We start from the raw sequence: 23,760 nt of genomic DNA on the forward strand, positions 1-23,760 counted from the left end.
AGTAGGAAGCTCTCTCATCCATTTTATATGCAGATGATAGTCTTATACTCAGCTGGCCCCTCACCGGATGTTGTGTTAAATGCTCCACAACAAAGCTTTCTTAGTGTCCAACAAGCTTTCTCTACCCTTAACCTTGTTCTGAACACCTCCAAAACAAAGGTCATGTGGTTTGGTAAGAAGAATGCCCGTCTTCCCACAGGTGTTATTACTACCTCTGAGGGTTTAGAGCTTGAGGTAGTCACCTCATACAAGTACTTGGGAGTATGGCTAGACGGTGCACTGTCCTTCTCTCAGCACATATCAAAGCTGCAGGCTAAAGTTAAATCTAGACTTGGTTTCCTCTATTGTAATCACTCCTCTTTCACCCCAGCTGCCAAACTAACCCTGATTCAGATGGCCATCCTACCCATGCTAGATTACAGAGCCATAATTTATAGATAGAGTGCTCTCGAGCGGCTAGATGTTCTTTACCATTCGGTCCATCAGATTTGCCACCAATGCTCCACATCACTGCACTCTATACTCCTCTGTAAACTGTCCATCTCTGTATACCCATCGCAAGACCCACTGGTTGATGCTTCTTTATAAAACCCTCTTAGTCCTCACTCCCCTCTATCTGAGAGATCTGCTGCAGCCCTCATCCTCCACATACAACACCCGTTCTGCCAGTCACATTCTGTTAAAGGTCCCCAAAGCACACACATCCCTGGGTTGCTCCTCTTTTCAGTTCGCTGCAGCTTGCGACTGGACAAACACTCAAACTGGACAGTTTTATCGCAATCTCTTCATTCAAAGACTGTCATGGACACTCTTACTGAGAGTGATGGCTGCTTTGTGTGACGTATTGTTGTCTACCTTCTTGACCTTTGTGCTGTTGACTGTGCCCAATAATGTTTGTACCATGTTTTGTGCTGCTACCACGTTATGTTGCTACCATGCTGTGTTATCATGTGTCGCTGCCTTGCTATGTTGTCTTAGGTCTCTCTTTATGTATTGTTGTTGTCTCGTTGTGATGTGTGTTTTGTCCAATATTTATACTGTATTTTTTTTAATCCCAGGCCCCCGTCCCCGCAGGAGGCCTTTTGGTAGGCCGTCATTGTAAATACGAATTTGTTCTTAACTGACTTGCCTAGTTAAATGAAGGTTAAATAAAAAATAAATTCTTAAAGAATGGGTTAGCTGCAGGGGCTGTGGCTTGAGAATTATCAAGCTCTAGCCTAGCTAAGGCCGCGTGCAGGACCGCACGTAGTGAGGCAGAGCTTTCTTCAGAGCCTCGGAATGACTCCTCTGACCCATCTTTAGCGTTGAGACTGAATGGATCCACAACAGTGGTTGGCACCTCCTTCACCATATTGGGCGTGTCGTCTTCCTGGTCACTAAAGTGCCGGTTGGATGCCCGAGTGAACAGCAGGTCATCATCCTGACTATCTGAGTCCTCTGTTGCGTCCCCCATTCTGGAGGGTGTGCTAGAGAGTCCCGACTCAGGGGGCTTGAATCAACGCAAAAGCGTTTTTAGCTGCTCTATCTCAGATAAGGAATTGACCTTTTACCGGGGGGGCGCCATCGGTTTTGTGGGCTTTCCCTCTTTTGGTGGCCCTAGGTGGGTCCTGGCGAACAGCAAAATTATCTGTGAAAACCAGGCCCTCAACTCTGGCTAGCTGCACTTCCTTCACAGGCTGGATGGCGCAGTTATTGCAGGGGTCAGAAAGGGCCTCAAGCTGGTGGCCAATGCCTAGGCAGACGGGGCACCGGTCATGACCATCTTCTACTTGTAGTTCAGCTCCACGAGGAGCAGCCATGCATGCACAGCATCAAGGTGATGCGGTGTTCTCTCGTGAAGAAAATAAATGATAAAATATAAATGTAAAACATTTCTTATGCAGTACACTGATTCGTCAATTAACTAATATAATGATGACTGGAGACTGTATACAACAGCTACCACAATACACAGTAAGGGTAGAGATCTACAATAATGTGTCGGGAGCTGTACAGCACCTGCAAAATAATTTTAGAGCTATGACCACAGGGCTGGAGCAGGAGGCTTATTTATGCAAAACACGCACAAATGCCCGTCGTTTGGTAAGCCATGCTGACAACACATTGGCAGCTAGGTGGAGTGGGTAAACTAGCTAGCTTGTAGCATGCTAGTAATACCAATGGATAGGGAATACCAGGGGGAAGCAATCCGAATTCACATTTTATAGCTGGCTAGGCTAACAATCTTCCTAGATGTGGTTATCTAGGGGATTGACCCGCTCAAGTTTTATATAGTCGAAGGATGACTAGTGCCTGGTGGCCTCGAAAACAAGCACAGCAGTGGAGGATATCTTGACAAGGTTAGCACCGGAGTACGGTGGCCAACACACACTAGCTGGTGGGCATAAGACAAGGAAGCCCGATATCCTCTGATAAAAGGGATAGGTAGGGAAGCGCTGTCACACAGCATTGGAGGGTGAATTTCACACTCTGACCCACAGGTCACAGGCTGTTGGTGACAGACTGACAATAAACACAACTCACAGAGTTTAGCTTACACTACCGGGACTTGGGAAGATGCGATCTGAAAAACGGGAGCCGCGGAGCAGTCAACTTTGCGAGAAGAAATAAGAGGCAATGTGTGGTCTGACGTACAGTTGTATATGAACCGCATGGCACATCCTCCCACGTTGTCATGTCACCGGCGTGACTTTTTGGATTTGACTGGTACTGTAAATTCTATAATGATATTCAATAGGCCATATCACAACTGGTACTGACTTTGAGAAATGTACATTTACAATTTTATTGCGCTCTGGCACCTAAAAAGTTAGCACTACACCATGAGCGGGAAGATGATTCTTCTTTTGGGGGGGTTGCCAATATTTTTCATTCATATAGGCTAACTACACTGTCTCGCGGATGTCCTGCAAAATCATTCTCTTGTCCCGCACTTTAAATGTGATCACTCTAGGTGAAACGTCTGGCTCCTTCTGTCTTTTGTGTTACATAACTTTTTGTGCTCTCAGGGTTCATCAATGTTCACCTTAAGAGATCGTTTGTGTCCAAACTGCTGACCAACCTGCTACTCAGCGGTGTCCAACCTCCTCCCTTAGAGAGCAAGAAGAAGGTAGGCTAATATCCTGCTTTTATGGACCCAACCGTTGCCCTTTTCCCTTTCTAAATGTGCTTGAATCTGATATGTCCCATGAAAACTATTGGATGAATCTTATGTGGATGTGTGTGTTTTCTAGGTGGTTGTGGATTTCTCATCTCCAAATATTGCCAAGGAGATGCACGTAGGTCACCTGCGCTCCACCATAATCGGGGACAGCATGTGTCGCCTGTTTGAGTTCCTAGGCTACGACGTGTTGAGGTCAGTAAATCAGTCAAAATGTGACAGACATAAATTCAGTTGATCTTTTTTTGAAGTGTACTGGTATCACTTTATTTTATGGTACAGAAATGACCAGGTATTTACTTAAAATGTAGTAATTAAACAATAATAACCTATGAATGTATGTAGAGTTTCTGTGTTACCTTGTCAAACAGCTGTACCAGTTGTCAGTCAGTAATATACCATGACTAAGCCAAATGAATACCAACAGAGGCAGAGCAACCCCTACATTTCAGTTAGTTTATTTGACTCCCTGCCCTGCAGTATATCCTGTTGTTATTTTTTTGTGTGTGTGTGTTTGTTTGTTTACCATGTCGTCACTGCATGTGTTTGTGTTGTGTTCCCTAGGCTGAATCATGTGGGGGACTGGGGCACCCAGTTTGGCATGCTTATCGCTCACCTGCAGGACAAGTTCCCAAACTACCTGACCGTGTCCCCTCCCATTGGAGATCTGCAGGCATTCTACAAAGTGAGTCCACCCAAAAAATTGAATAAAATTGACCACTACAGATGAAGGTGGTGGGTTTATAAAAAACTTAAAGGGCATGACATCAGAAATGGCATGTCCTTTCCTCTGGGCAAATGTTGAGTTGTGTAGACTGTCCTAGGCATACACTACGTACTGTTCCTCACTAACTGTCATCAAATATGTTACCTATTGTCTCCCCTGATGATATGAGTGATTCCTCCCTGTCTGTCTGTGCCAGGAGTCTAAGAAGCGTTTTGACGAGGAGGAGGACTTTAAGAAGAGGGCCTACCAGTGTGTGGTCAAGCTGCAGAGCAAAGACCCAGCCTTCATCAAAGGATGGAACCTCATCTGTGACGTTTCCAGGAATGGTGGGTGCGATGAATGGATAGATGAAGGGGTGATGAAAGTAAGAAATTATAGTAAAGGCTACGTTTTGTTCAAGGGTTAGTTAGACCTAATGCCAATTACTGTGAAGAGTCGAAAGTAACTAGAGTCCTAAAGACAACATTATCAGAAGTAAATTCACAAAAATATAGGCCTAGTACAGTAGTTCAGCTTTTAATGATAGGTCACAATCAGACAGACAGATGAAGTTGTGGCGTTTGCCATATTGGAGTTATTGACATCGTCAAAATGTGGGGTTCACATGGGGTGATGAGTTTTCATGGTGACTGCTCTATTGTCAGTTCGGTTTCATTGGTGTGTGTGTGTGAGAACGCGTGTATGATAAGGGCATGGCAGGCCTGAGGTGTCACAGTGCTCCATATTGTGTGATCTCTGGGAGGATTTAAAGCTTGATGTGGCAGACGGGGAGAGCGGGATTAATGAAGGGAGAGAAACTCAATGCCTTCATTAGCCAGCAGTCTTGTCCCCACTGAGACCCAGCTGAGGAAGGGCATTTGGGTTCTCCATCCTTTTCTTTCTCCTTCATTTCCTCAACGAGTGACTTTACTTTCTCGTGTCTCATCCAAAGACATACGATGTAGTTGGTGTTGATTTCCCCCTAGTGTTGCTACTGAACTCCAACACAGATCCAACTCTTGTCTTTTTGTCTCGTAGAATTCCAGAAGGTCTACAACTGTCTGGACATCCAGATCATCGAGAGAGGAGAGTCCTTCTATCAGGAGAAAATGATCGCCGTGGTCAAAGAGTTTGAGGCCAAAGGTCAGTCAGTTTAAATCAAGCAAAACAAAGATAGCTTTACGTTGTCATTCAGTTGATATTAATGTTGTTCATATTAAGATTGTACTCTTCACCTCAGGTGGGTTGCTGTACTGCAGGGATTCCCAGCCAAGGGGGCACAACCCCCATAGGGGGAGACAACTTTTCGTGGGGGGGTATGGGACCTTTCTTGGTTTGAGGGGTAAAAAAAAGTAAATAATATTCAGTTGTTTATACCGATCTAAAACAGCACATACATCCGCAAAGCTTTAGGCTAGAAACAAGGTAAAATGCCAGAGGAAGATGCAGCCCTGATGCACATAGGAATATCTTTGGATTGTTTCTCTGACATTCAGAAGTTGAGCTATGACCTTCTAAAGTTGAGGAGTCAAAGAAATGTGACTTTGCTTGGGAAGTCTCATATAATGTCTGACTCTGTCGCTATCAATTGATCTATTCACTTTCTGTATTTAAAAAAAGAAACATATTTAACCTTTATTTAACTAGGCAAGTCAGAACAAATTCTTATTTGCAATGACGGCCTACCCCGGCCAAACCTGGACGACGCTGGGCCAATTGTGAGCTGCCCTATTCCCAATCACGGCCGGATGTGATACAACCTGGATTCGAACCAAGGACTCTAGTGACGCCTCTTGCACTGAGATGAGGTGCCTTAGACCGCTGCTCCTCTCGGGAGCCCTAAAAGAAAATATGTATAGCCTACCTAAAATATATCCTGAGTTTTGCTAAACTATGTAGAATTGCAGGAAATTAGCTTCAAAGCAAAACATTTCTAGGTCCCTCAAATTAAACTGGGGAAAAAGGTTGGGAACTCCTGCTGTGTACTGTACAGTGTTTGCTGTAGTGTGTACGTGTCCAGAAGGGGGCACTGTTGACTCAGCAATTATTTTTTCTCTCTTTCTCCCTCTCCAGGCCTGGTGGAGATGGACGAGGGACGTAAGATAGTGTTTGCCCCGGGCCAACAGATCCCCCTGACGGTGGTGAAGTCTGACGGGGGCTACACATACGACACTTCAGACCTGGCCGCCCTGCGCCAGCGGCTCTTTGACGAGAAGGCAGACATCATCATCTACGTGACGGACAGCGGCCAGGTGAGGAGGGGGTTGAGGGAGGCAGAGTGCCAATATTATTGCCTGAGTGCTAGTCTGTTTTTTTGCTGTCATGCCAAACATGTTTGGCTTTTACAATGACAGCATTGGAGTTGGCAAGAGTACAAACAGATCTGGGACCAGGCTAGCTCTGTTGTGCCTCTGAGGTCCTCGCTGTGTGACGCCACCGGTGTCACCTGCTGAAAAGGTAATCCACTCAGGGTCAGTTGTCTGTGTCTTGGTTTCTCTGAGCCGGAGAGAAGTAAGATACTGTCAGTGACAGGCATGAGTAGAGGACTCCAGAGTACTGCCCTCTCACTGCAGTTCAACACCACAATGATTGGCTTGTCTGTGTTCACTCTCATTTTTAGGCTGTAAAATGTTCTACTGGAGTGGATCGTACATGTGAAGTCATTAGGTTTATTTGCAATGTTTTGCAACCATCCTTATTAGCCTGTCAAACTCGGTCTAAACATTTAACTGGTGCCCAATTCATGAATATAGTTAATTATGCGTATGTTTTTTTTTTCACTACAGGGCACCCACTTCCAGGTGGTGTTTGCAGCGGCTCAGATGATTGGCTGGTACGACCCCAAGGTGACACGAGTGGAGCATGCTGGCTTTGGAGTGGTGCTGGGAGAGGATAAGTGAGTGTCTACAAATTACAGAAATTTTTTTCAGGGTCGTATTCATTAGCGCACAAAAACAAACAAAAGTTTACAGAAAACTAAAATGAGTGCTTCTTATTGGACAAGTCAAATGAGCCCTCCCTGTTTTAGTACGTTTTCTTCCATTTGATGTCTAATGAACGCGCTCCAGATTCACATACGCCAACAATCACGTAATGGCAACAGACACATGCCTAATTAAGCATTCATAGCGCTGTATACTGTATTGGGCCATTCAAGAGACCACCGACCCACCTGCTGCGTGAGCCTATCAGCATATTGAATTAGCACTCTTAGGTTTTATTTGTCCATTCATTTGCTCTATTGGCCCATTGGTCACACATGATCTAGTTATGTGTATGACTACTAGGAGTCTAATTACCGAGCAGACAATATCACCCAGTGCATTAATAAAGCATCAAACACAGTCAGAATGGGTTGTGTTGGTCGTAAGAGGCTGGAGGGGTGGTGAGAGGAGCAAGCTAAGTGGTGGTTTGTGGTTAGAGCCTGGTACTCCACTGTTGGGTTGAGAGGGAGCTGAAGCACTGTTCAAATACTGTTCACTCAGTCAAATACTAGAAAGTGGAATAGCACACATCGTTTCTCATAATAATTAATTGAACATGATTTTACTCATTGAACATGATTGGATAGAGTGATGTAAGACCACCACTTTTTTCACAGATCCAGTTATGTTGGATTAATGGTGAAGGAATGGAAGAGTTCCTGAAGTGTTGAGTGAGTATTGTCCTTCCGTCTGTCTCTTCAGGAAGAAGTTTAAGACTCGGTCTGGGGACACGGTGAGGCTGATGGACCTGCTGGACGAAGGCCTGAAGAGGTCCATGGACAAACTCAAGGAGAAAGACAGAGACAAGGTGAGATAGATGCTGCCTGCGTTTCCATCAATACTGTATAGCCATTTGTTTCATCCTAGTACCCTCCTGATTCTACTAGTCAACTCTTCTTCAAGGCCTTAATAATCAAAATAAATCCTGCAGGACACACACACATTGTGAGTAGAGTGTAAACACATCATTACTACAGCCTGAACGATGTCTCTATCTAGTCTTTATGTTCCAAAGGCAGAAACGCACGCTGCTTCCACCTGGCATAGCTGTCTGCCTACGTGCCAACTGCAGCCGCCTCTTCTTTTCTTTCAGTCTATGACGCAAGAGGAGGTCTTCTGAATCAGGGTTTCGCTAAGCCTATAATTGTCAAGGATATCGAAAGTTACACATGCTGCATTAAATTATGCAGAAAAGTAAGTAGGCGTATAATCGTCCTGCTCCCTGGGGCGTAATCAATTTAGCAAATGCTGGCGGATGGAGCCAATTCAGATCTATTCTGAGATCTTTGTTTTGTTAGTGCAGTAAGCGTACCCCCGCCCATTCCCTATGTAGTTGGCATCAGTGGCACCACGGGGCAGGCCACCTTCTCGTCCCAACCTAATTTAAATACACCTACCCGCACTGCTCAAAACACACTAATGCACATAAACCCTATACACACACTTACTAAAGAACACAATCCACACACATCCCCACTCTCTCTAGGTGTGAGCCTGTCCATACCTAAGAGGGTATTGGACTCGACGTGGATGTTGGAAGAATTAGACTGTGTCCAGTGGGGAATGTGGGGTTTAAGGCATGAATGACAGGTCAGACTCATAGCAGTACAGTACTTCAACCTGTCCCAGATGCGTTGTGACACACAGAAACAAGTTGTGATCTGTGTCAGATGCCCAGTGGATTGAACACATGCCTGATTGCCTGGAACTCTGATCATGTCTAACTCAGGTGCTGAGCACAGAGGAGCTGACCAAGGCCCAGCACTCGGTGGCGTTCGGCTGCATCAAGTACGCCGACCTGTCCCACAACCGCATCAACGACTACGTGTTCTCCTTCGACAAGATGCTGGATGACCGGGGCAACACGGCCGCCTACCTGCTCTACGCCTTCACCCGCATCAGGTGATCCTTCGCTGGGCCGTTGGGAGCGACAACCCTTTGTTCTCTCTCCCCTCCCCTGAATGTACTATGGGCTCAGTGGCATTGCGCCCAGTCTGTCTCCATTGATCTGCACACAGAGAAGGAGGGGAAAGAGGCGTTTCGCCCAGGATGGTCGATGGTAACACACTGAGTCAATAAAGCACTCACAGGTGGCGGCAGACCCACACTTGGGGGGGACTGGGGTTATACACGTACACACTAGGGGAGTACTTGTTCACCGAACTCATGGTTCAGTACGTATTGTGGTTTTGGAGTCACGGTTCGGTTTTCGGTACAGTGGGAAAATTAAATGCCAACAGTTACTGTAGTTAATTAAGTTTTAAAAAATATAGACCCGTTCTGAAAGGACCCGAGCACAACAAGACCCGTTTCGTATTGACCTGGTTCGATCCAGACCCGGTCTGATCTGATCCCAGTAAGGGAAGCAGTAGAAAAGTCAATTTGTAAGTTACTTTATTAACCAGAGCTGATAAAGCGCAAGGGAGGGAGCGGTGCCGCTCTAGCAGGCAGAGGGGCCTTGCGGTGTGTGTACTGTGAGCGAGTGACACGGGCAAGGAGGGCTGGAGAGACGGCAACCAACCAAGCCGATTCGCACTAGTAGACTAATTTCTAGCTTGTCATAGCGAGATTATTTATCATCCATTATGATTACGACTGCAGCAAACCTAGAGAAGCTAGTTAACTAAACTAGCTAGGCTATTTGAGGGTACATGCGGTTTCTCCCTGTCCTACAGTTACAAATAACAACAACACCACCTCCATTCAGATTATTAACTGGCAGCCTACCTGTTAGCTCTTGGTGTTTGTAGCATGTCATATTTAACCTTTAATTACATCATTTTAATTCCATCTTCAGTTGATTATTTTACCTCCTAGCTTAATCAAATGGCTACCTGGACTATTTGCATTGTGTGCCCCCCCCAACCCCTCTTACGCTGCTGCTAGTCTCTGTTTATCATATATGCATAGTCACTTTAACTATACATTCATGTACATACTAACTCAATTGGCCTGACCAACCAGTGCACCTGCACATTGGCTAACCGGGCTATCTGCATTGTGTCCCGCCACCCATCATCCGCCAACCCCGCTTTTACGCTACTGCTGCTCTCTGTTTATCATATATGCATAGTCACTTTAACCAGATATACATGTACATACAGACACCGGTTCGTCAAGCTGATTGAGGTAGTATGTAGCCTCTTTTTTTACTGTCTTTTTACTGTTTTTATTTCTTACCTTTTGTTCACCTAATACCTCTTTTGCACTGTTGGTTAGAGCCTGTAAGTAAGCATTTCACTGTCAGGTCTACACCTGTTGTAGTCGGCGCACGTGACAAAAAACTTTGATTTGATTTGCCACACATGGCAGTTCTATGACTGTAGTGCTGCTCTGATGATTTGCGATTGACCGACAACAACAAGCTACAGACATGCAGCATCATCCTTTTTTCTCTCTCAGAATCAGCTGCGAAGGGCTGCTTGAATTCAGAGCAGAGACTAAGTTGTTGTCTTTGCGTTTCCATCTTGCTCCGGTGGTAGGAATACTGGCGTAAATATGCCAACATGATTGAGGTGTTGGCAGCTGCATATGCTATTCTCGTTGAGCAGTGGCGAAATACTGTTAACGTTTTGTCCACAACTCTGTCAATCGCCGTTGTAATCTACTGGGAAGCCAAAATGTTCCTGAACTGGAGATTTAAACGAGGATGGAAGATCCCCCAATCCTGGTTTATCCACCCCACCACTCAAATATAAACGCAGCATGTAAAGTGTTGGTCCCATATTTCATGAGCTGACATAAAAGATTCCAGACAGTTTCCATCTAGACAAAAAGCTTATTTCTCTAACATAGTGTGCATTTCTCCTTTGACAAGATAATTCATCCACCTGACAGGTGTGGCATATCAATAAGCTAATTAAACAGCATGATCATTACACAGGTGCACCTTATGCTGGTGACCATAAAAGGCCACTCTAAAATGTGCAATTTTGTCTCACAACAGTGCCACAGATGTTTGACGTTTTGAGGGAGCATGCAATTGGCATGCTGACTGCAGGAATGTACACCAGAGCTGTTGCCAGAGAATTGAATGATCATTTCTCTACCATAAGTCGCCTCCAACGTCGTTTTAGAGAATTTGGCAGGACGTCCAATTGCCCTCACAACCACAGACCACGTGTATTGCGTCGTATGGGCGAGCGGTTTGCGGATGTCAACATTGTGAACAGCGTGCTCCATGGTGACGGTGGGGTTATGGTATGGGCAGACATAAGCTACGGACAACAAACTCAATTGCATTTTATCGATGGCAATTTGAATTCACAAAAATACCGTGACGAGATACTGAGGCCCATTGTTTTTTTGTTTAAAAAGAGAAAAGTTATCTGTGACCAATAATCATATCTGTATTCCCAGTCATCTGAAAATCATAGTTTAGGGCCTAAATACACTTATTTCAATTAACTGATTTCCTCATATTAACTGTAACTCAGTAAAATCTATGAAATTGTTGCATGTTGCATTTATATTTTTGTTCAGTATAGTTCCCCGCTGCGCCTCACAAAAGGATAGTTTGAAATGTGCCAGTTAAGATATACATTTTTATTACAACGTGCGCATAGGCTGTAGTTGTTTTTATCAGAATAGCATACAATGTTTTTTCAGATCGGTAAGTAAGCATTTCACTTAGTCCACACGAAGCATGTGAGAAATAGAAGTTGATTTGATTTACTCAAGGCGATGGCATACAACACACCGTAGGCTTAAGCCTATAGGACTAGTGTATATTTTTTATGTATTCATTCAGGTTCACAGAGAGGACCGAACCGAGGTTCCCGTACCGAAAGGTTCGGTACGTGTACTGTTGTTACACCCCTAGTGATTTTTTTTATTTATTATTTTGCTTGATTGAGCATTGTTTGAAACCCCAGGATGCTGCTCATCTTGTAAATCTGTGGTTGTAGATGGCTAGTTAGATAACACAAAGGCATTGTTCTGGGATCATTTGATTACACAGATATAGTCTCTTTTGATAGCCATTGATGCTCCAACCAACTGAGCTGTCTGGACCAGCAGCATCACCTATTATCTTGTCCATTGTGGTTCCACCTAACAAGTGTTGTTATTATCATGTATTTATATGATAACTGCATAGGCAGGCTATCACAATATACAGTATGCACACCTTATAAAATGAAGAGGGAAAAAAACGTTGTCTGACATTAATATCCTACTCAACTTAATATCCCTTCCCCTCCTGTATCTATATCTGAAGGTCCATAGCCCGGCTGGCTAACATCGACGAGGTGGCGCTCCGTAAAGCAGCAGAGACCACGGATGTGCTCCTGCAGCACGACAAGGAGTGGAAGCTGGGCAAGTGTCTCATCCGCTTCCCTGAGATCCTGCAGAAGATCCTGGATGACCTCCTGCTCCACACGCTGTGTGACTACCTGTACGAGCTGGCCACCACCTTCACAGAATTCTACGACAGCTGCTACTGCATCGAGAAGGACCGCCAGACCGGTAGGGAAGAGACCCTGGGGTGGTAGAGAATGAAAGTTGTCCATCTTTCTATCAGTCTATTTGTCTATCTTTCTATCAGTCTATTTGTCTGTCTCAATTCATCTATTCATCCATCCATCCAATGATCCATACTAAATGCTGGTTCTATATCTTTGCTGGTTCTAAATCTGAGATATTTCTTGGCTTTGCCAGTTGGTAATTGCTTTCATGCACTGCCCCAGACTTCTGCTATTCTCATATAATCCTAAATAGCCCACCGAGAGGGACAAACACCAGTCAGAGGGGTGGCGTCAGAGAGCAAGCATCGTTGTTAACCGATCCACTAGCATCTGTTAGCATTTACCCTACTGTGGGCCACATCGCTAATGCTAAGTCCTATTACCCAGGGTTTAGTAGATAAAAGTGTATTAGTTTAACATGCTGCTCTCAAGTTAGCGCCCAGGCTAGCCCTCCTCGCCACCAAACTGTGTGAATTCTAGGCCACATTAGCCAAAGCATCACATTAAGTGCTTAAAGTGTATTATAGAACTATACAATTCCGAATTGATCTATGATTTCCCATAACTGTTCTAAATGATCCCAGACAGCCGCTGTAATTACTATTTACAGTAGTATTTTACCCTTTACCTCGTACCCATATCCCGGTTGAAAATGGCAGATTTGAGCACTGATACGCGCCTAAATTGGAGTGCAGTGGCTGTACAGTAACATTATATAAATGATGTCATAGCTCAGGGTCTCCGCTTCACAGCTCTGTATGGGTTTTGACTGACAGCCGTTCTGAACTTGAGCACTGCATGCAACAAGAAGTTGCCCCCATCCTCCCGCTAATTGGGCAACTTTAGCATATTGTTTGTCTGAGTGAGGGAAATGCTGTACATTAAGAGGACTCCAAATGTGCACTTCACATCTCCATATCATAAAACTCATGTCATATACAGTGTCAGTGTTCATGATCACTATGTTTGATGTACAGTTACAAGATGACATGGTGTCATACCTTAGGCTCATTTTGTTCAGAACAACCCATGTTTGTCAATTCTGAAGAAAATTCACAGCGGAAACACGCACCTGAATGCACTCATGACTAGGGTTGCAAAGGAAGGGTATATTATTGGAAACTTTCAAAGTTGACCAGTAATCTTCCAGAAATTATGTATCTTTCAAGGATTTAGTGGCCTTTTGGGGCACTTCAGATTACCACAGGTGTCTGTTATTATCACATGTAAAATAATCAAATAAAAGGATTTTAATATAGAATGACATAGCTTTAAACCTGATCCTAAATATAAACATTCAACTTAGTGAATACCATTGGTGTTTATTTTGAGGGTTTCAGCATGACAATTCCATATACATTTGTATACTTATTTTACTATGTCAATATGTAAAATATATATATATATACACACAGAAGTACAGTACCAGTCAAAAGTTTGTACACACCTACTCATTCCAGGGTTTTTCTTTATTTGTACTAGAATAATATTGAAGACAACTATGAAATAACACATGGAGTCATGTAGTAACCAATTTTTTTTTTAACAAATTAAAATATATTTTAAATTCTTCAAGGTAGCCACCCTTTGCCTTGATGACAGCTTTGCACACGCTTGGCATTCTCTCAACCAGCTTCATGAGGTAGTCACCTGGAAGGCATTTCAATTAACAGGTGTGCCTTGTTAAAATTGAATTTGTGGAATTTCTTTTTTTCTTAATGCGTTTCAGCCAATGAGTTGTGTTTTGATTTCCCTTACTCCCAGTGGGAGGGGAAATCATCACGCTACAGCATAAAATTGAATTTGTGGAATTTCTTTTTTTCTTAATGCGTTTCAGCCAATGAGTTGTGTTTTGATTTCCCTTACTCCCAGTGGGAGGGGAAATCATCACGCTACAGCATAAAATGACATTCTGGATTATGCTGTGCTTCCAACTTTGTGGCAACAGTTTGGGGAAAGCCCTTTCCTGTTTCAAATGACAATGCCCCCGTGCCCAAAAACTAGGTCCGTACAGAAAAGGATTGTCTCGATCGGTATGGAAGAACTTGACTGGCCTACACAGAGCCCTGACCTTAATCCCATCGAACACCTTTGGGATGAATTGGAACGCCGGCTGCAAGCCAGGCCTAATTGGCCAACATAATTGTCCGACCTCACTAATGCTCTTGTGGCTGAATGGAAGTCCCAGCAGCAATGTTCCAACATCTTGTGGAAAGCCTTCCCAGAAGAGTGGAGGCTGTTATAGCAGCAAAGGGGGGACCAACTCCATATGAATGCCCATCATTTTGGAATGAGATGTTAGATGATCAGGTGTCCACATACTGTTGGTCATGTACAGTCGTGGCCAAAAGTTGAGAATGACACAAATATTAATTTTCACAAAGTCTGCTGCCTCAGTGTCTTTAGATATTTGTCAGATGTTACTATGGAATACTGAAGTATAATTACAAGCATTTCATAAGTGTCAATGGCTTTTGACAATTACATGAAGTTGATGCAAAGAGTCAATATTTGCAGAGTTAACCCTTCTTTTTCAAGACCTCTGCAATCTGCCCTGGCATGCTGTCAATTAACTTCTGGGCCACATCCTAACGGATGGCAGCCTATTCTTGCATGATCAATGCTTGGAGTTTGTCAGAATTTGTGGCTTTTTGTTTGTCCACCCGCCTCTTGAGGATTGACCACAAGTTCTCAATGGGATTAAGGTCTGGGGAGTTTCCTACCCGTGGACCCAAAACATCGATGTTTTGTTCCTTGAGCCACTTAGTTATCACTTTTGCCTTATGGCAAGGTGCTCCATCATGCTGGAAAAGGCATTGTTCGTCACCAAACTGTTCCTGGATGGTTGGGAGAAGTTGCTCTCGGAGGATGTGTTGGTACCTTTCTTTATTCATGGCTGTGTTCTTAGGCAAAATTGTGAGTGAGCCAACTCCCTTGGCTGAGAAGCAACCCCACACATGAATGGTCTCAGGATGCTTTACTTGTGGCATGACACAGGACTGATGGTAGCGCTCACCTTGTCTTTTCCGGACAAGCTTTTTTCCGGATGCCCCAAACAATCGGAAAGGGGATTCATCAGAGAAAATGACTTTACCCCAGTCCTCAGCAGTCCAATCCCTGTACCTTTTGCAGAATATCATTCTGTCCCTGATGTTTTTCCTGGAGAGAAGTGGCTTCTTTGCTGCCCTTCTTGACACCAGGCCATCCTCCAAAAGTCTTCGCCTCACTGTGTGTGCAGCTGCACTCACACCTGCCTGCTGCCATTCCTGAGCAAGTTCTGTACTGGTGGTGCCCCGATCCCGCAGCTGAATCAACTTTAGGAGACGGTGCTGGCGCTTGCTGAACTTTCTTGGACGCCCTGAAGTCTTCACAACAATTGAACCGCTCTCCTTGAAGTTCTTGATTTAGTTCAGATCCGATAAATGGTTGATTTAGTTGCAATCTTACTGCCAGCAATATCCTTGCCTGTGAAGCTCTTTTTGTGCAAAGCAATGATGACGGCACGTGTTTCCTTGCAGGTAACCATGGTTGAATGAGGAAGAACAATGATTCCAAGCACTGCCCTCCTTTTGAAGCTTCAAGTCTGTTATTCGAACTCAATCAGCATGACAGAGTGATCTCCAGCCTTGTCCTCGTCAACACTCACACCCGTGTTAACGAGAGAATCACTGACATGATGTCAGCTGGTCCTTTTGTGGCAGGGCTGAAATGCAGTGGAAATGTTTTTGGGGGATTCAGTTCACTTGCATGGCAAAGAGGGACTTTGCAATTAATTGCAATTCATCTGATCACTCTTCATAACATTCTGGAGTATATGCAAATTGCCATCATACAAACTGAGGCAGCAGTCTTTGTGAAAATTTATATTTGTGTCATTCTCAAAAATTTTGGCCACGACTAGTATATTTGTTGTCAAACTGGTGGCAGTTGTGAAAAGTCAATAGTTGGAAGAGTTGTAGAGTTAATTGAACATAATTACACTGATGATTTGATGCTTTTTTTCATTAATTCTGCAATTTTCTCTTGAACCATATGGTCTAGAACAGGGATGGGCAATTGGTGGTCTCAGTCGGGGTCTCAACTTACTGTTGCAAGTTAGAATAGGATAATACACATGGTGCAGTTTTTCTCAGTCACTGATAGTCACTCAGTTAGCCCATGTCAGCTAAAATGTTTAAGATTGGTCAATTTGTCTAGTGGCCAGCTATCTAAACGTATTAATCATGGTCGAATTACCGGCTGGGGTGCCTCCATTGATTTTCTTATTCTGTCACACTCTCCCTATGGAAAAATGTGACATTTGCATGAAATTTGTAGAACTTTGTTAAATCTTCTCTCTGCCCCATGGCAAAATGTGTAGAATTGCAGCAAACTTCCTTTAAAACAGCAACAGATTTTCAGATTTTTATGGCCCCCAACCCCATCAAATTGGACACAGCTATAATAAATGAATAATATATAAGAATACACTTTTTAAAGTTATTGAAGTATAAATTACCAAAGTTACGATAGATTGCCGTAGATTTTCTTTTAATTACCAAAATTAGTGAATATTCCAGTAACTTTGGTAAATTACTGGTAGCTTTGCAACCCAACTCATGACTCCTTTCTATTCGCACCAAAATTACAATCTATTTAATTGAATTGCTTTGTGAAAACACTGTAATTTCGTATTTTATAACTTAGCTTGTCATGTAGGCAATAGAACAAGCTTTCAAATTATGCCAACCTGACCCAGATTGCGATAAAAAATTGGCAGTTTTGGGATTGCGTAAACAACAATCGTAATTATGATTGCAGGGTTGTGTTCCAAACAAAGTGTGCTTGCTCTAGTTCCTCAGAGGCACAGCTTGGAGAGCTAAAAAAAAAAGGCACCTTATAGTTGACTCTTTGACTCATAAAAGCGCATTGAAATTACTTATGAACTGTGTACACTTTATAGTGTTGTGTGTGGCCACTTGGAGACACCAGTTAGTCATTTCACTCAAACCCTTGTCATTTTTTTTGTCTTACTGTATGTTGCAGCTACTCCACATTTTACAGGAATATTCTTATGTTACTGAATATATCCAGAGTATTTTCAGATTTTTGGGCCAGCAAAAAGTACAGTAAATGTAAAATGCACAAAATCAAAAGTGATGTTTGGATTCAGTCTTGTCAGGTGAACTGTTGTGTTCTCAATTTTGGTTGAATAATTTGCCCATAATATCCGAACTCAAATCACATTGTATTTGTCACATTTGCCGAATACAACAGGTGTCGACCTTACAGTGAAATGCTTTCTTACAAGCTCTTAAATTAACCAACAATGCAGTTTTAAGAAAATAGAAAATAATAAACTGTTCCCTTTTACTTGCTACCATGTTTATGAATTTCTTCTCTTAGAAACATTTCAATTTAGCCCAATCCATATAGACCAATTCACACAAGTGTTAAGTTAACCTTTTTCGTTTAACATCGTCTTTTGTTATGAATATGGCAGCTTGTTTTCCACCCTTCAGTTAGTAAGTTACAGTACAATGAAGGGCAATTGGGTTTTAGCCATACAAATGTTAGTCTACAGACCAATAGAAATCTTTCATGACTAGTCTATGGGTGGTTCTCAATAACACCCTATATCTTTGCCTTTGTCTACCTTTGCTAAACTGGGTTTAAAAGAGCCAACTGACGGCACTGACCCAATTCTGACGAAACTTGGGTGAATGATACGTCTTTCCATAGAAAATTTACAAAATGACACTGATTGGCCCAAGGCGGGAGCAATTAACTGAAATGTGTGAGTCACACCAGAGAGGAAGAGGCAAAGCGAGAGGGGTAACTCTACCCAAAATCTGTGTTCTCCAGCAGGTGGCTTTTTTTCTTTTTTCACAAAACAAGGATTTTTGGAATGGAGTTCAATGAGAAGTGTTGAATTTGGTTAACAAAAAATGTAATGGCTTATTTGCTACCCTTGGCTTATTTGATCAAGTAGAAGTTTCGTAATGCTGAGGTGGTTATGCGTGTACTGAAAAGTAGGACATGTGACATCCTGCCAACTGAGAAAAACAACTTTGCGCCTGTTGTTCACAAGAATATCTGGCCTCTCATTGGCTAGAATGGTCCCACCTTATCTTGCCTCCTCCCGACTGCCTTCTAGTCTGAGTACCAGTCTCTTTTTAGCTAACATTCCACTACTTGTCATTGCAAAAGAGTCTTTGGCACATGACAGGGAGTGGATTGGCTAAAGAGACTGGTACCTAGGCACTTACATCTATTGTCTTGCCCATTTACCCTCTGAATGGCACACATACACAATCCGTGTCTCAATTGTCTCAAGGCTTAAAAATCCTTCTTTAACCTGTGTCCTCCCCTTCATCTACACTGATTTGAAGTGGATTTAACAAGTGACATCAATAAGGGATCATATTTTTCAACTGGTCAGTTTGTCATGGAAAGAAGTGTTCATAATGTTTTGTACACTCAGTATATATTACTTTAACTGACATTTGTTATTCGCACCCGATATCTCATTTGGCCCAAGGGGGGGGGGGGTGCTGCGTCATTCGTGGGGGACGACATGTTTACTGTTGCCTTGTTTGTTAGTGTAAATTAATGTGGCAATGGTATTGTTTGTCAATTACAATGACGTCCATGTCCTTAATGTCCCGTCTGTGTAATTTGCCCTCCCCCTCATTACTATCTTAATTAGGGGTTTAGCAGCAATGCTGGTGAAACCATATTGTATTTGTTGGCTTTCATTATTATTATACCGGGTTCTTCCCCCAAGGAAAATAACATGCAAATTCCCATTAATATGGTAAGGCCTAGGACGGCCCAACTTGGCGTGATGGTAAAAGCCCATGGGCTACACCCTCTCATGCATTGCCATGCCAATGGTGGCGCTATAAGAAGTGATTGAAAATGCCAACTTTGAAAGCTCACGCCCTTCACCCCATTTGAACTAGAGTCCTGAAATGTAGTATGTAGATCTTTCTGCTCACAAGGAACACATTTACCTTAAGGACCCATAAAGTCCGTCATGATGGATTTTCTGCCATTTGGAATTTTGTGAAAAACGCTTAAAACCCTGCTACTCTAGCACAAATGACCGATCTGCACGAAACTTGATATCTGGCATCTATGGACCAAGGTGTCTCAAAGTACTTTTTTCCAGGCTAGTATGTCAAATAACATGGCCTCTATTGACCAATAAACATGGGCGTGGTCTCGCACATAAATGCCTATAAATCAGTCATGGATATTTGTAGTGTAATTAAACTTGGTACATGTGGCAAACACTGTCAAGATTCAGCATAACTGGGGCCTCGCGAGTGGCGCAGCGGTCTAAGGCACTGCATCGCAGTGAAACCCATGAGGCACAATTGGCCCAGCGTTGTCCGGGTCAGTGGAGGGTTTGGCCTGCCGGGATGTCCTTGTCCCACAAATTGGTGCGGCTGGCTTCCGGGTTAAGCGAGCAGTGTGTCAAGAAGCAGTGCGGCATGGCAGGGTTTTGTTTTGGAGGATGCATGGCTCTCGACCTTCACCTCTCCCGAGTCCGTACGGGAGTTGCAGCGATGGGACAACACTGTAAACACCAATTGGATATCACGAAAAAGGGGTAAAAAACAACAACAAACAAGCACCTTTTATATTGACCACACGGTGGCACTATAATGGGCACATTTTGATATCTCTTGATCTGTTTGACAGTGATGAAATTCGGAAATTCATGCTCAAGGTTATGAGTCTAGCTAACCTGTAAAGTATGGTTCAGTTTGGCCACATTGTGGAATTGTTGTACAGGAAAAACCATTCATGCAAGCTCATTGTCTCATAGCGGCCATATTATTTCAGTTGGCATCTTGGAAAATAGTGTGTTTTTGAAGATGTGCATCCATAGATGCTATATTCCAAATATGTTGCCGATCAGTCCAGCGGTTCTGGAGAAGAAGACGTTTAAAGAAGTCAACATCATTGAAACTGGTCCAAAATACATCAAAAGCGTATTCTATTGCATGATCAGTTTGATTTTGAGTTCTGATTTGGTAAGTGTGGTAAACAGTGAAGAAGTAGGTCATCCCAGGGCAATGTGTTCAATTTGTCCTGGCACAATGGGCACACAGCTGAACTCCATCAACACTGCTTGCAGCTTTAATTTCTATTGGATCTTCTCATCGTGTAGCAATATGCCCCATGGATCGTTGAGTTGTGAATATTGCATAGCATCACATCTATTTAGTGACTGTTCTGTTATTAAGCAATGTTATGTGATTTTTAGTGGAATTTGATTGGATGAAATTACCTAAGATCTATGTGTTTACCCATCTCTCTCACTCCCATCTCTCTCACTCAACAGGTGAGGTGGTGAAAGTGAACATGTGGAGGATGCTCCTGTGCGACGCCACTGCCGCCATCATGGCTAAAGGCTTCGACATCCTGGGCATCAACCCGGTTTCCAGGATGTGACTTCAGTGACATCACCATGCCCTCCTCCCAACTCCTCAGACTACAAGGGGTGGGGACTCTTCAACACATTAATGTCACCTGGGATTTTACTGTATACTAAATAAAATAAACTGCTTGTAAAAAGTTTTTAAAAAATGCACTGGCAACATGCTCATCTTTCTCCATATAAATGTCAGAATACCTACCAAGAGATTGAGGAATGGCTGGAGAGGCTGCCAAAACAGCAATACTGACCTGGGCTACAGCTCAATCATTGCACATGGGGTCCAAGATGGCTGTGTTACATTTTATCTTGGTTTATTGTAGTAAATCAATAAACACTATTTCAGATGAAATACAAGAGAAACATCCAGCACACTGTAGATCGCGAAGGGACATGTCCAAAAAAGGAAGCTTGAGTAGCTAAATGTATCCATTCGTTCTTGAAGCGTGTCGCTTAAATAGAGCACATTATTTTGACTTTGAGTATCATTTTTGGGACGTTTGCCTTTTGAAGTCGACAGTGAGAAGGTTTTCTGTCGTCTTTGTCCAGCTATCCCATCTGTCATCCAAGTCTATATATTTGAAACCCAGGCACCTGTGTTATTGGTCACTTGAGGACAGAGAGCCAAGTGAAGACTCTTGCTTGTCCTGAAAAAGATTGCGAATCAATGGTGTTTGAATTATACTTTTCAATCCACTTTCATGTCAATACTCAATGCTATATATTTTTGTTAGACTCCATAATTTTCATACAGTGGAGATTTAAATGCCTGATTCACACTATATGGCTGACCCAAACCATACTGTGCTGGCTCTATTTTATTTTCAAATTGTCCTTTTCAGCATGGTTCCAACAACAATGGTGTATCCATAACCAGGCCAGCCCAGTACAGCTTGGCTAGGCTCAGTTTTCCCTATAGTGTTTATCCGGCAACAGAGAGACTTGGGGACAACCGTTGTTCTCCCCGGTGACAGTGGTAGTAGCTCCTCACCCTGGTTATTTCCATACATGCCAAGGTTAAATGAACACCAGTGATGTGAATGCCTTGTCCCATCCTGATAATCAGCTGTGTGATTAATGGAATTGATTAGCCCAGCTAAGTGGACCATTGCATATTATTTACTCATTTCACAGGTAGCCGTGGACCCACAGGTATCGATTACACCAGACTGAAGTTCTAAATTACATATGATAACAAGGGGAAGGAGAAATAGCAAGAAGACTTAATTGGTTTGTCTTTCGATGCCAAATAGCCCATGCTGTTATGGTTGGAGCTACATTGTTGGCTAAAATACCATATTTTCTGTGCAGGTTCGATTAACAAGGTGCATCTAAGACTTCGCACAGCTTGTGCCTTAACTGGCTTTACATAGTTGGTACTTTCAGATCCATTGGAGCATAAGGTGTCCATGGCTTTCCACTTCACTCATTACTGTGTGAGGACTTTTGCCCCATGCCAGGGTTTCATTGAGTTTGACACAGCATGTGGTTGCATACTTATTAGACTTGTGGCCTTCAACTATTCTCATTAGCCTCTCAAATGAAGTTGGACTAGCCTGAATAACCCCAAAACCAACTGTTTTCTCTGTCGTCTCTTTCAACTAAGTGTTCTGTGTTAGCAGGCGCACTAAATTAGAGAACAAACTCTTTATAGATGATAAATTATAGATCTCACACTCTGAGGCAGCCCTCAAGACTTTAATTGTAAGGCTGTGTATGCCCATGGGAAAGTTATGCACTGTTGTAGATGAACTTATGCTGTAAAGGATGCCGCGAGGCGAGCAATATAATATTGTTCCAACTCGAGTTGAGCTCATAAACTGCCAAGAGGAAGTCTCTGTGTATGATCCATCACCAGAACGTATTAAATATCCATACACTTTATTTGTCTTCATCTTTTATCATTTCACTGCATGACTTTATAGCCGCTCCTCAGTGATTCCCAGTGCCTTTATTAAAAATGTATGTCTTCCACAAAATGGGTACTTTGGTGTGCAGGTCCCCGGTTGAAGGACAATATGCTAAAGGAGTTTTGACAGAGGCTTCAGGAGGAAAATGGTTTGCCACGTTGTTTTGGCACCAAGCTTCAATAGCACGTGCATTAACAATAGGAATATAGATCCCTCAGCAGTAGTCTATGGTTTCATCTTATTCTGCCCCTCTGGGTCAGCCAGCCAGGTGACTTCACTGCACAAAATTAACGTGTTTTTCCTCAAGTGTCTACTTCAATTTCCATGGACTGTAGTAACATCCCAGTCTTTCGTGCTATACTACTAGGTTACCAAGTGTTAGGTGGTGAGAGGTTAGGCGTCAAGGATCTGTTGTAATATTTCTGGCCTGATTCCATCATGACCTCTTTTGACCTTTGAGTTAGAGTCATCAAGTTGTCAAGACACTTCCTGATTGTGCAACCTTATGGAATGGATTTACCCGAACCCAATCTGAAATCTTCGCCACAGTCACTAGCGCTGTTATATGCTATACGTTGCTGTTATTAAAGAATGTTATAGGAATTCCAACAGTCATCTTTTATATCCAGCCTGATTGCCTAACCATGTGAGGTATTTTTACTTCCCATTCTCATGCAGTTATTCAGCATATTCCTGATCTTAGGGGAATGCCTCAGTACTAAGTGTTTTAAAGGGGATTGAATTGTCATCTTGGAGATGACTCAATACGATATGCAAATGAAAATTATGCAAATATGACACGAGTGGGCAGTTTGACAGCATACATAATTTCCTAAGTGTATTGTAACAGGCTGAGAATGTTTGTCTTTGGAAATGTACATCATAAGTCCAGACCTGTAAATCTTCTCTGATGGAAGCAGTGTGACACATCTTCCTCTGGATGTTCGTTATTTCAGGGTCTTCAGAGGGAACAATCAGTGTGACTGGCTGGGATTCAAGCAGGCCATCAACACGACACACACAAAAGCGAGAAGGCTATAGAGAAATCAACATTTTAATCAGTTGTCATTATTGATGTATCATTTCAATTCAGCACACTTATTACAA

At 43.0% G+C, this 23,760-nt stretch overlaps 2 protein-coding genes across 2 annotated transcripts in view; one reads left to right on the top strand and one right to left on the bottom strand.

Moving 5' to 3' along the window:
* LOC120056699 (protein FAM168A-like) overlaps positions 1-1,453 on the bottom strand; it is a 37,099-nt gene extending 35,646 nt beyond the window's left edge. Inside the window, exon 1 of the mRNA XM_039004905.1 lies at positions 1,246-1,453. Within this exon, the coding sequence (XP_038860833.1) occupies positions 1,246-1,453 (208 nt within the window). The remainder of the gene's footprint in view (positions 1-1,245) is intronic.
* The window catches only part of LOC120057042 (arginine--tRNA ligase, cytoplasmic-like), a 211,084-nt gene extending 188,365 nt beyond the window's left edge, over positions 1-22,719 (top strand). The window contains 11 exon segments of the mRNA XM_039005416.1: positions 3,009-3,109; positions 3,234-3,355; positions 3,725-3,845; positions 4,084-4,213; positions 4,905-5,009; positions 5,940-6,118; positions 6,653-6,762; positions 7,553-7,658; positions 8,580-8,752; positions 12,069-12,316; positions 20,651-22,719. Of these exon segments, the coding sequence (XP_038861344.1) occupies positions 3,009-3,109; positions 3,234-3,355; positions 3,725-3,845; positions 4,084-4,213; positions 4,905-5,009; positions 5,940-6,118; positions 6,653-6,762; positions 7,553-7,658; positions 8,580-8,752; positions 12,069-12,316; positions 20,651-20,760 (1,505 nt within the window). The 3' untranslated portion in view covers positions 20,761-22,719.
* Positions 22,720-23,760: the final 1,041 nt, after the last annotated feature.

The sequence above is a fragment of the Salvelinus namaycush genome, chromosome 12, assembly GCF_016432855.1.
Source record: "Salvelinus namaycush isolate Seneca chromosome 12, SaNama_1.0, whole genome shotgun sequence".
Lineage (NCBI taxonomy): Eukaryota > Metazoa > Chordata > Actinopteri > Salmoniformes > Salmonidae > Salvelinus > Salvelinus namaycush.